General features: G+C 35.4%; 1 protein-coding gene across 2 annotated transcripts in view; it reads left to right on the top strand.

Moving 5' to 3' along the window:
- LOC142357704 (dynein axonemal heavy chain 5-like) overlaps positions 1-13,407 on the top strand; it is a 99,186-nt gene that overhangs the window by 31,629 nt on the left and 54,150 nt on the right. For both annotated transcript variants that reach the window (XM_075409263.1, XM_075409258.1), the window contains exons 13-19: positions 6,656-6,697; positions 8,083-8,298; positions 8,684-9,377; positions 9,817-10,012; positions 10,368-10,608; positions 11,001-11,200; positions 12,910-13,227. In XM_075409263.1, the coding sequence (XP_075265378.1) occupies positions 6,656-6,697; positions 8,083-8,298; positions 8,684-9,377; positions 9,817-10,012; positions 10,368-10,608; positions 11,001-11,200; positions 12,910-13,227 (1,907 nt within the window). The remainder of the gene's footprint in view (positions 1-6,655; positions 6,698-8,082; positions 8,299-8,683; positions 9,378-9,816; positions 10,013-10,367; positions 10,609-11,000; positions 11,201-12,909; positions 13,228-13,407) is intronic.

Genomic DNA, 13,407 nt, shown 5'->3' with positions numbered 1-13,407 from the left:
GAAAATTGGAACTTCAGTTTAAAACGACACAGTGAAACACTATTTTAAACAAAAAATTGATTAAAATTGTAAAAAAATCTGTAAAAACCAAAAATAAAAAATTGTACTTTTTTGTTAATATGGGAATGGGTGGGTAAATGACCTTATTAGTTTGTTGTTAAGACACTATCTTGCTAATCCCTTTAGTGTGAAGAGCTTGGGTATCATACTGTGAGGTACATTTTTGAAAATCACGTAAGCTGTACATAAGTGTAAATGAGTCATCCTATCTATTTTAATATTAAAACATTACCTAGCTAATCCCCCTTTGTGTGAACAGCTTGGTGTCATGCTGTGAGGTGCATTTTTGAAAAGTCGTACGTAACTGTAAATGAGTCATCCTAATTTATTATTAAAGGATTATCTTGCTAATCCCCTTCGTGTGAACAGCGTGGGTATCATGCTGTGAGGTACGTTTTTGGAAATTTACTTTATTAAAGTCTAAAATGGTAGGGGGTCAATGACCTTACTGATTTGTTGTTAAGACACTGTCTTGCTAATCCCTTTAGTGTGAACAGCTTGGGTATCATGCTGTGCGGAACATTTTTGAAAATCACGTAAGCCGTACATAACTGTGAGTCATCATATCTAATTTAATATTTCTACATTTTATAGCTAATCCCCTTCGTGTGAACAGCGTGGGTATCATGCTGTGAGGTACGTTTTTGGAAATTTACTTTATCAAAGTCTAAAATGGTAGGGGGTCAATGACCTTGCTGATTTGTTGTTAAGACACTGTCTTGCTAATCCCTTTAGTGTGAACAGCTTGGTTGTCATGCTGTGAGGTACACTTTTGAAAATTTACATTATTAAAGTGCGATATGGTAGGGGGTCAATGACCTTACTGATTTGTTGTTAAGACACTGTCTCGCTAATCCCTTTAGTCTGAACAGCTTGGGTGTCATGCTGTGAGGTACGTCTTTGAAAATTTACACTATTAAAGTGCAATTTGGGAATGAGTAAATGACCTAATTTAATATTAAGGGATTAACTTGCTAATCCCCCTCGTGTGAACAGCTTGGGTATCATGCTGTGAGGTACTTCCTTGGAATTTGAGCGAAAATGGGCTATACCTAATCTTAATACATAGGTACTTCCTTTTACCCCCCCCCCACTCTTGCTCACGATATACTACTAACGTTTGACGAATGGTTATACCTGTGGTGCTTTTCTGAATGGAAACTTGTTATTTATTTCTCTGGAATTGAAGGCAATTTTCGCAAAATAAAAGCTGTACTGTGACAGTTAAATCGGCTGTTTAACCGCATTGTGTAAAAACGAATTTGTTATGCGATGTTGTTAGCTGAGCATAGCTATATTCTGAGCGAGAGAAGTTTTTCGATCATATGCTGCGTTCAGTGAATGAGTTTTCGACTTTGAAAAGTATATTTGAGAGAATGGTGCATATAGATAACCGTTTCTTACCATTTTTCGTCCATTTGGCTCAATTTCTGCCCTTGTATTTTGGTCTTTTTTGTATAAAGTTTTTTGACCAATGCCGCATGAAGTTATAGCTCTCTAAAATTGATACCACAAAGTTTTTGAGGGCCTAATGATGCCCTTTAAGTGCCAAATAGGCGCATTTTTCGCTATTTTTATTTAGTTTTTTGAAATTTTTCATTGATCTCTTTATTTTTGGATCATTTAAAGGACATTTTAAAAAAATATAAATGTATACGGCAACTTTCTTTTGACAATACATGCAGTTCTCTTTAACTTAGTCATTTTGTTATGGAACTGTACATATACTAATGCCATTTTTGCGATTATTGTTCAATTTTTCTGTTATTTTTTGTTAGTTTTTTGGTTTTAATTACAAGAAAAAGTGTGTCTTTCGGCACGGATTTTATTTTTGTGTTACAAATATTTGGTTTAGTTTTCATCGTTGTCTTTGAAATTCAGTTTAAAATTTTAAAAATGCAGTCTTATCGATATTTTGATGATAAATTTTTTGCTAACTATTTTATGTCTCGAATCTTTAAACTATTTCAATTTTTTAGACAAGATTTTGGGCAGGTAATCCTGTGAGCTATGAATGGTAATTAAATTTTTCTGTTTTCTACTTTAATTTACTGTTTGATTATTAACTGTGAAAATTTACGAAGTAGAAGTATTCTTTTTGTCTCTTTGTTCTTTTTTCTCAATGTTTTGTTATTATCCATACTCTAGCGTGTATCATTCTAGCAATCTCCTCAGACCTCCAAGTCCACCCTCCTCCACTGGGTAGTTTGGACCCCCTTCTCGTCCATCCCTCCCAACCCTACTCGCTCCCAACCCTACCCCCACCCAAAATCAGTTGACCCCCCCCCCCAATTTCTTGCATCTCTGAGCCCCAGCTGGGTACTACCGAAGCCAACACTTCGCCGGTCGTTTGAGAGCAATTCGCCTGAAGTTAGTTGGTTATGTTTTATTTGTTGGACATTTTGATTTCCTTCCTTTTTAGATTTTTCAATTTTTTATTGGTCTGCAATTGATTTTATGTACAATGCGGCACTTTTCGACTTTGAAAAGTATTTTTGAGAGAATGGTGCATATAGATAACCGTTTCTGACCATTTTTCGTCCATTTGGCTCAATTTCTGCCCTTGTAATTTGGTCGTTTTTGTATAAAGTTTTTGACCAATGCCGCATGAATTTATAGCTCTCTAAAATTGATACCACAAAGTTTTTGAGGGCCTAATGGTGCCCTTTAAGTGCCAAATAGGCGCATTTTTCTCTATTTTTATTTATTTTTTGGAAATTTTTCATTGATCTCTTTATTTTTGGATCATTTAAAGGACATTTTAAAATTTATAAATGTATACGGCAACTTTCGTTTGACAATACATGCTGTTCTCTTTAACTTAGTCATTTTGTTATGGAACTGTACATATACTAATGCCATTTTTGCGATTATTGTTCAAATTTTCTGTTATTTTTGTTAGTTTTTTGGTTTTAATTACAAGAAAAAGTGTGTCTTTCGGCAGGGATTTTATTTTTGTGTTACAAATATTTGGTTTAGTTTTCATCGTTGTCTTTGAAATTCAGTTTAAAATTTTAAAAATTCAGTCTTAACGATATTTTGATGATAAATTTTTTGCTAACTATTTTTTGTCTCGAATCTTTAAACTATTTCAATTTTTTAGACAAGATTTTGGGCAGGTAATCCTGTGAGCTATGAATGGCAATTAAATTTTTCTGTTTTCTACTTCAATTTACTGTTTGATTATTAACTGTGAAAATTTACGAAGTAGAAGTATTCTTTTTGTCTCTTTGCTCTTTTTTCTCAATGTTTTGTTATTATCCATACTCTAGCGTGTATCATTCTAGCAATCTCCTCAGACCTCCAAGTCCACCCTCCTCCACTGGGTAGTTTGGACCCCCTTCTCGTCCATCCCTCCCAACCCTACTCGCTCCCAACCCTACCCCCACCCAAAATCAGTTGACCCCCCCCCAATTTCTTGCATCTCTGAGCCCCAGCTGGGTACTACCGAAGCCAACACTTCGCCGGTCGTTTGAGAGGAATTCGCCTGAAGTTAGTTGGTTATGTTTTATTTGTTGGACATTTTGATTTCCTTCCTTTTTAGATTTTTCAATTTTTTATTGGTCTGCAATTGATTTTATGTACAATGCAGCATTTAGACTTTGCTGGTATTAGTTTTAGAATTTTTGACTGATAATTAGTTTTTGTGATTTTTTTGGGGTTTGGGTCCCTAATAAACGAATTTTGCTTATGAGTGTTATGCTCTTCCTTGTGTTTTCAAGATTTCAAGATAAGTTAAATGTTGCAATTGTTTGAGTTCATTTTCTCTGTTATCTCCAACAAGAGAGAAAATTATCTTATTTTTTTCTTAATTGTTAAGTTTAATAGTCTTAATTGTGATGCGACGCCAACAGACGATATTTAGTGTTTCCTTGAGTCCTCCGAATTTATGTTTTTTTTGAGGAATGCATTTTGATTTCTCAGAATGATACCTGCCTTAAGCTTGTCGACTGTATTTTTCGGGTCGCAGCCTTAATTGCGGAGCTGAGAGTTTTTTTGTAAAATTTAGATCGTTATTTCGTGACATTTTTTAGCCTGGTTTTTTGAGCCTTTGATTAGAAATCATTAATATTTTAAAGCACTTTAGAATTAATATTGTGAATTATTAATATTATAAAGCACTTTAATTTTTGAGAAGTCTTTTGAACGGCAACTCATGTGCCGTTTAATCTGTTGCTATGTGTAATCTACGGAACTCAAGTTTTTTTGCCGTATATTTTCGGTGGTGATTAAAACAGGTTGAAAGTTTCCAAAATTGTTTGATTTCGTTTTTGCTTTTGTCGTTTGTTTCTTATACGCCATATTTCAAATTTGCTTGAGAAAAATGATGAAACCGTTAGATAGCAAAAGTCGCTACAAAATTAGGGCTAAATCATTTCCAAAATCTTTTCGAATATTGTAGTTTTTTGAAGATTGACTTTGTATCAGTAGTTTTTTGAAGACTGACTTTGTATCGAATCAAAAATCATCGTTAAATAGTGTCTTTATTCTTTACAATGAAAACTATTGAATGTTTTTTTTCCAATTAATTCTGATTCCATATTTGAACAAAATCAACTTTATTTTCTTCAGTTCCCTGATCTTGTCTTCCAATCTGCAAACCATTGTTTAACATGTCGTTTTCGAATACTTTTTTTGTTACCTCTTTAATATTTCTATAAAATCAGACGCTATTAGGTCAATAAGATTTGCTTGCGCCGCTCTCTATTTTAATTTTTTGCTTTTCCGCTCAAGTTTTTGTTTTCTATCTAATTCAAAGCATTTTCTTTAAAAAAAATTGTTCTCTCTTAAACGGATATAATTTGTTGGATTTCTCTGAAAGATTTTTTGTGGTAATTTTACTAGCAAAATTTGTTTTGATTTTTTTGCTATGGATAAAAAATAATGTTATTGAGAAAAGTTGCAACTATTGTATGCCGAGATTTTATCCGGTTTTTCTCAGATGAGGTTCTCAGATCTTCTATTTGGTTAGTTTTTACACATCGTTCAAAATGGATTAATTTGTAAATTTGGTTAAATCCTGGCATGTATAAGACATACAATTCTTCAGAACAAAAAATTGACGGAAAAATGCCACAAGTCTCACATTTGTTTTCCTGGATTATGTTATATCTTTTGATAGCAGTTTTGTCAATTCGAACAGAACGGAATTTCTTGTCAACATAGTCCAAGCAGAAAAAAATTCATTTTCATTTTGGTGCTTTTTCTTATTTATTCACCTCAGAAGATCACTTACTCATGATTGCTTGAAGCAAAAATTGCAGCAAATAAAAAGAATTTTTTTTGCAGGGTCGGTCCACTTCGAACTACAGCATTTTGGGACGGAATTGTTTTTTAGAAAAAGTTTTCACTTGTTTTGACTGATTAAAGATCATATACTCACTACATCTTGAAATGCATTTAGACCTGAACTGTATGGAACTAATTATATATGTGGAACTGTTTTTTCAGACAAAAAATTGTTTTCGAGTTTTTGTATTGTTCATGTAATTCCTTACTTACAAAGCACATAATCTAAGAGCTCAATATCAGGCTAATTGTGATGTAATTATTAAAATATAGCACATGGATTTCCTCACTGTCAAATTTGGCTTCCCTCACGTTGAAAATACTTCTGCTCACTTTGATTGAAGGACTTATGGTAAAGCATGGGTAACTCACTCCGAATGAAGGAGTATCAATTGAATCCATATTGATTAAACGAAATTTTTTGAACCAAAATATAGTATTTGTTATTTATGAGAAAACTGAAAATTCTCGGCTTTGCTTTGTTGTTTCCTTGGCATTTTGAGGCTGCTGGTCTATAAAGCTATTGCACTTTTTTTCTGGAAATCTGTCAGCTATGTTTTATATTCTTTAGGATCTTCAATAGATTATAATAAGTTAAGGTTGGAGATTCGCTTGGTCCTAAATATTCGCATGAGTGTGCGAATAATCTAATTTCTACTTTAAGAGTATTTCTGAGATTTAAATGCTCAAAAAAGGATTGGTTACTCTTATCGAACTTTAACGTTTGTTCAAAAGCCCAGTTTTTCAGGAATTGAATGACCCTGTGATAGGTTTTTGTAATTTGGCAAAAATTTGAAAATTTTGTAGTCTGGAAGTTTTTTGCTGACTTCCTCACCTTGAAGAAAAACGTACTAGAAATTGCGTTAGGTTTTTGTTGATTGTAGAAAAAATGGAAAAGATTGAGATGCATTCTGTGCTAGCCAAAGATACGGACAAGCAGTTCTTTTTTTCTTTATCAGTTAACTTCAAAAGCTCTTTGCTATTTCATATTGCCATTGCCCTTTTTGATGCACGCCTCCTGACACAAAGCAAACTCGTCTTTCAGTAGATCATTGTTCGTCACCGCGTAGCTGCCGTGCTCATGTTCATTATTCATATAACTCTTTAGCGGCTTGAGTTTTTACATGTGTCCTGTCTATAGTGTTTTACGGTACTCGGGGCTGAAAAAAGTAATTCTTGATTAATGTTATAGAGCTATTTTTTAACAGTATAAATGTTAAGGCTTGCTTTGTTTTGTGTTCAGGGGCTCGTATGATATCTATTATAGTTGATGCCGTCTGAATTTAATTTGTCTTTTGAACATTAGGAAGCAATAGTTGATCGGCAAGGAGCAACTAGCGTCAACAAGGCAAGGCTTAGCACACCGCTTCCTAACTTCTTAGAAGCACTGTTGTAACTTCATAACCCAGATAGCTAACCCTTACTTAGAACAAAAGTTCTCTCTGGGTGTCAGAATATTGTTGAATCATTGTTATATATTCATAACCTCACCTTTCTCATTTAAGAATTGTTAAGAAAATTAACGATCTGTAAAAGTTAAGAAAGTTTTTCCATTACGAGCCAGCGGCCCTTCCAAATAAAGCTACCGTTTTGTCCATTTTGCCTCAAAACTTATCTCAAAAATATATGTAAACAGGACCTTACAGTGTTGAATATGGCGACAAAGTAACGATTATACTATTTGGTAGTTAAACGATGCCTTTGTCCTCTATCGCCAATTTTCACAAATTATATCTTAATCAAAGGCAGGGGCGCTGGTTTGCAATGCCGACTAATGACCGAGTGCAGCCGATGACTAAATGGATGGGAACATTTTAATTCACGTGGCGTTTGATCTGGGCAAGTGGATGCGTCAAGAAGAACACAACCCTATCATGGGTTTTGTGTAATTTCTAAATTTAATTTGAAACTATCTTTTTCTGGAATGGTAACCCAAGGTTCTGAAAGTATTAATGTGTTAAATTTAACTTTTGTGAAATTTTGCTGCTTGAAACAATGATAGAAAAATGTTTTTCATTTAGAAGTTTAGGATGAGCAAATTTGCATTTTCTTATACTAGAATTGAAAATCTGATTGAGAAAATATGTGAAGGTAATTTTTACCTACACACCTGACCTGCATTCTGCGCAGTAAAATCTACCCATACATTATTTAGAGTGTTGCTTTGCACTGATTAACAAATTCATTATTGTGAGAAATATTTATCTTTTTGCGCCCATTGTGCAATCAAGTAACTTAAATATAGCGATAAATCTACAGGTATCTATTTGATTTCAAAAGTGACTGTCAGTCGCCTTCAGAAGTTAAATTGCGTAGTTTTGTGAAATATTTATTTGTTATGAACGAATGCGACGGATCTAGTTAATAACCATCACGAGGCAAAATTAAGGAATATATAATATTTACTTGAAATATTCACATGAAATTTTATGTCCTAAAACTTCAGGGATAAAAATATTAAGTTTTAATCATTTGAAGTATTTCACTTCCGCGAAAATCTCAGTTTTAAAAAGCTGGCTACCTGAATAGAAAATTGTGCACAGAATGTGACCGTTTCCATCGTAATTTTTCAAAGTAAAGAATTACTTTTGACTTTTTGTGACATACCCTAATGCTCTTTGTTAGCTGATGAATTTTTGTCAGTGGATGGAGCATATAAATGATAGCTAATCTTACTCATACATTGCAGCTGAAAAAGTCCCCTAAAATTTCCTTAAATGGAAATGTTTGCAGGAATGGGAGATGCAACAGGACCAGAACAAGGACGACAAAGTGGTGCAACAGTTCACAGTGAAGCCACTTCACAAAATCATCTCGGACCACAAGGACGTGATCAAAGTGGTCATTCCACTTCAATCCGTCATATCCTCCAACAAGGTGGAAGTGGAAGAGCAGCTTAAGGAATTCGACAGATTTTCAGAGCTGTGGAAGGAGGAACCTGTCGAGAAGGTGAGAAAATCTCATTTTTCTGTTTTTAATATTATTTTTATTTTGCGAGCTCAAGTGCTTTTTAACATTGCTGTCGGTAGTACTGTCATTAGATTTTTCTAATTCCAATTTTTGTATGTAACTCAAATGCAATGTTTTTGAAAATTTTTAGCTGGTATTTTAGGATACACAGGCTTGCTTTGACTCTTTTTTTAATCCATAAAGATGGTTGCTGCTGTTCCAATTAATGACTACTGCTGCAGATACTGGTTATTTCAATCCTCCGATAGTCAGAACTCGTATGCATTTTTGAGCCAATTTTTATGAATCCTTTGATACCAGAAATAATCTTTAATTTGGGTATTTAATTGGTTTCTGTCAATGCAATAAATGCGAATTGTTCCAGGTCAAGGAGTTCCAAGAAAACGAACCCTTGATGTCGGATTACGGAATCCAGATCCGGAAGTACCAGAACCTCGAGAACGACATTAACGCCTTGCAGCCTGCCTACCAAGTTGGATCTCTTCTCCTAATCACAGAACCCTTGCAAATGTCTCTGATCCAGGAAACCCGAAACTGGAAATGGGCCTATGGAAAAGCGCTTAACGAGGTCGGATCCACAAAGATGCAGGAGATCTTCGATTTCATTGAGATCCTGACCAAGAAGATGTCGAGACCTATCAAAGATTTGGACGATATCCGAACAGCAATGGCGGCCTTGATGGAAATGCGGGAACGTTTCATCTCAATTGAAATGACCATTGCTCCAATTGAAGAAGCTTATCATATCCTGAACCGATTTGAACTCGTATTCAACGATGGTAACGCTGAAAGAGTGGACAGTTTGACATATGCTTGGAGAAAACTGATCGCTCAGGCCAAGGAAGTCCAGGATAACCTGCTTGAGGTGCAGCCCGGATTCAAAGGAGGACTTTTGGACGGAATTAGCCAGTTCAAAACTGATCTGGGCAGCTTTGATGACGAATACTCGAGTAAGGGTCCAATGGAAGATGGAATCAAGCCGAGAGAAGCTTCGGATCGTCTGGTCGTGTTCCAGGCTAAATTTGACGAGTTGTGGCGGAAATATCAGACTTATTCAGGTGAGTGAGGACAAATTTTTCAATTTTTAGTTTTTTGTCAACGATTTGATTTGTTGTAGTAATTTGAATTGACTAACTTTATGCTAACGTCTTGGATTTTTTTGGAAAGTATTTTTCTGGGTAATCTTTTTTGATCGGACGATTGAACGTCATCATAAAAGCCACTCAAGAATTGGAAATTTAATGAACAAAATTGATGAAGTGTGATTTCAGTACTCCAATCAATTGCACGACATGTGAATATTTACGACACTGAATTATCTTCTATAGAGTTTAGGGTACTTTGCGTTTTTGTCACTCTAAACTGCTAATTTTTACCGCTTTTTGTGAGTTCAGAAATTACGTTTTTTTCCACTTACAGATCAAAATGGAAGGGTATCTGCGTTTTCAATTTTTTCCTGATAATTTACTGGTAATGAATCAAAAATTTTGTTTTCAGGTGGTGAGGAACTGTTTGGACTGACAGTGACGGAGTACCCGAATCTGCAGAAGACGAAGAAGGAGCTCAATCTCCTGCAAAAGTTGTACTCTTTGTATAATGACGTCATTGACACTGTGAACGGATACTACGATATTCCTTGGACTGATGTGGACATTGAGAAGATCAACTCGGAACTCACGGACTTCCAGAACAAGTATGATCATATAATGTGTCATTTAATAGCTAGTCCAAATTTGTGCCATTGATGTCAAATTTCAGATACAACAAACGAATTAATGTCATATAGACTGTGTTTTAATTGAAGGCTGTTTACTGTATCAATCAGTTATGAAAATTATTTTTTTACCTTGATTGGATAATTCAACTTGGACCAATGGACCAATTTTAGGAAATTTCTGTTATGGGATACTTGGAGGTTTCTGGAGTGTAATTGTCATAGTTAAGATGGTCTAAATTTTATGACCAAGAACTACATCATGTTTTAGTTTTTACTCTGGATTTTAATTAAGATGGAGAACCTTATTTGTGCTCATGACAATTTTGTTCAGATGTCGTAAATTGCCGAAAGCTCTCAAAGACTGGCAAGCATTTGAGGAGCTGAAGAGGACAATTGACGACTTCAATGAGACGTGTCCTCTGCTTGAGATGATGGCGAACAAGTCAATGAAGACGAGACACTGGGACAGAATCGCTACTCTCACTGGACACACATTCGAGATTGAGAGCGAGAACTTCCTGCTCAAGAACATTATGGAGGCGCCCTTGTTGCAGTACAAGGAAGACATTGAGGTATTAATGCATTTGTTAATCGGCTTACAAGTTAAAACTCCTCGCATGAAAGCTATTGGGGTTTGGCTCGCTGGTTAGCGCATAATGCAGCTGATATATAATAACAGAAATTACCATTACTTAGAATGTTTGATTTACATCATGTTAAAATTTAAATTTAACGAAAGGGTTCAACGTTGCCTTCTTTACTAAAGCAGATAGAATCCAAAATTGACAAACAAAATTTACCAGCAAACTATGAATGAATGTGAATTGCCAATCACTCTTAACTGGTATAATGGGACTTAAGGTCCAATTCTATCTGGACTTCTATCTGGACCTTTAAGTAAAATATAAGCACGCTCAACTATTTGTCGATTGCATTATATATTTGTCATAAAAACACTGTCTAGGACATCTGCATCGCGGCTGTGAAAGAGAAGGACATTGAAGCTAAGCTGAAGCAGGTGGTCACTGACTGGGGAGTACAGAATTTCGCATTTTCCAACTTCAAAACTAGAGGAGAGTTGCTCCTCAAGGGACAGGAGACGAGTGAGATCGTGGCACTCATGGAGGACTCCCTCATGATACTCGGATCACTCATGAGCAACAGGTCAATTAGAGTTATGCAATGAGATCTTGTGCCTCCACCCCAACCCCCCGTACTTATTGTGCATATAACTTTCACGCCCCCTGCTGGAGAACATGCTGTTTTTTGTAAGTAGGGCCATAAAAAACACTGGGACGGGAGAAGGGAGGGTAGAAACAGAATATATCCTTTGGAACGTCATACTTTGGCATTTTGAAGAATTCTGAACATGTTTTTAATAGCCGCACAGCGATAGCTGGGGCGATTATTGGCCTTCCCTTGGATTTTTACAATTGGAAGAATTTGAATAGTTTTGGTGCGCTACCTTTTTATAGCTGCGAAGCAGAGCGGAGCTATATTGGGGTGCTCTTGTTTTTTTTACAATTCAAAGAATTTGAATTGTATTGGGGCGCTGTCTTTTTTTTAAGATGTGTTCACACATTTTCATGATTTTTGAAGTCAAATTGGAGTAGTGATTTTGGTCACACCGAAACAGTATGTGGAGCGAAAAATCGAGTGGTTTTGCGGCGTGAAATTTTTTCGCTCTAATTTTAAAGTAGAGTGAGAAAACAGTGTTTGAACCAAATTTCTATTTCTCGCTAGTGGTTTTTTTTTGTTCACATGCGGCATTTTAACATTGATTTTCTGTTTTTTTATCTGATTTTTTTTTAGAAAAGGCTCTCCCATGTCACTCAAAGTCCGTTCTAGGTCTAGTTTTTTGTTTAGTCAATGAAAATTCTTTGAATTGTACGTCATGACTCGTCATGCTATGTTTTTTATTTCGTCGTCAAGATTTTTGTGACGACTCTATGACGTCACAACCACTTCAAATTTGCTTTTTGTTCATTCGTTCATGCAATTTGAACTGAAGTGCAAAACTTTACTGCCAATAGTTTTTTTTGAGTCGCAACTTATGGCAAAATTTAATCAAATTTTTTCCTGTGTTTTTCTCGTGTTCCCACTGTTTTTTGTCTTTGTTTCAAAATAACTATAAAATCAGAAGATGCACAATTTGAGATATCAATTGCATGCTGTAAAAAGTGTATATCTACTTAGATTCGGCTCTGAAGTCTTTCGGCTGTTTTATTTCGTCAAAATTTTTACAACCATATGACGTCACAATTTCTTCAAATATGCGTCTTTTTTTTCCTTGTTCATGCAATTTCAACTGAAGTGCGTGACGTCAATTTTCGCTCTTAGTGGAGCGAGCTTTTTGTTCATTTGTTGATTAATTTTATGGTCACACTTGACTTAAATCACTCTCAAAAATGACTTCCTCACTTTGAAATTGACTTTTATTTACTTTAATTCAAAGAGATAAGGTTAAATAGCGTGTGTCGTTCTAATTGAATTGTGTTTGAGAGCAGCCAATACAGGCATTAAAAACATACAGATTTTCAATCAAAATATAACATATCAGCCTTCAATGAAAAGACGAATTTTTTTGGTCTGTCTTTTTTACTGTTTTTTTGAGACTGCCGATCTACGAAGCTATTGCGGCTATTTTCTGGCAATCTGCCAGCTATGTTGAAAATTTATTGACACGCGAGAAGTTGTTTAGGATTTCATAACTGCCGTTTACCCCAATAATTTAATGCGATTATAATGGGATTTCGCTCCCAAAAACATTGTTCAGCAGTCAATATTAATATGAGTTGTTTTAACTCAAATCCTACTGTTTAATTGAGTCCCTAATGTTCGCTTTTTCTTAACTTCAATTTTGGTGTGTTCAGATACAATGCTCCCTTCAAAGCTGACATCCAGAAGTGGGTCCAGAAGCTGTCCACCACCACTGAGATCATTGAGAACTGGATGACTGTCCAGAACCTCTGGGTATACTTGGAGGCTGTGTTCGTGGGCGGTGACATCGCCAAGCAGCTTCCCCAAGAAGCTAAGAGATTCTCCAACATTGACAAGTCCTGGGTCAAGATTATGACTCATGCCCATGAGAACCCTAATGTCGTGGTATGCTGTGTGGGCGATGATATGCTTGGGCAATTGTTGCCTCATCTTTTGGAACAACTGGAGTTGTGTCAGAAATCTTTGACCGGGTAAATTTTGGTTTTGAGTCTTCTGGCTTGTAGTGCATGTTTCTGCAATGGGATTGCACAAACTATATTTAACTTTACAATAGCATCACAGCTTATGAGACCAAAAAAGATTTTAGATTTTAGCTTTTGAATTCGTTTTTCTGCGTTTGATTCTTATTTTTATTAAAATTTCATCTGCAG

Source organism: Convolutriloba macropyga, chromosome 2 (genome assembly GCF_964194025.1).
Source record: "Convolutriloba macropyga chromosome 2, txConMacr16.3, whole genome shotgun sequence".
Lineage (NCBI taxonomy): Eukaryota > Metazoa > Xenacoelomorpha > Acoela > Convolutidae > Convolutriloba > Convolutriloba macropyga.
Note: the sequence above shows the minus strand (reverse complement) of the source record. Positions and strands in the feature narration are given on the sequence as shown.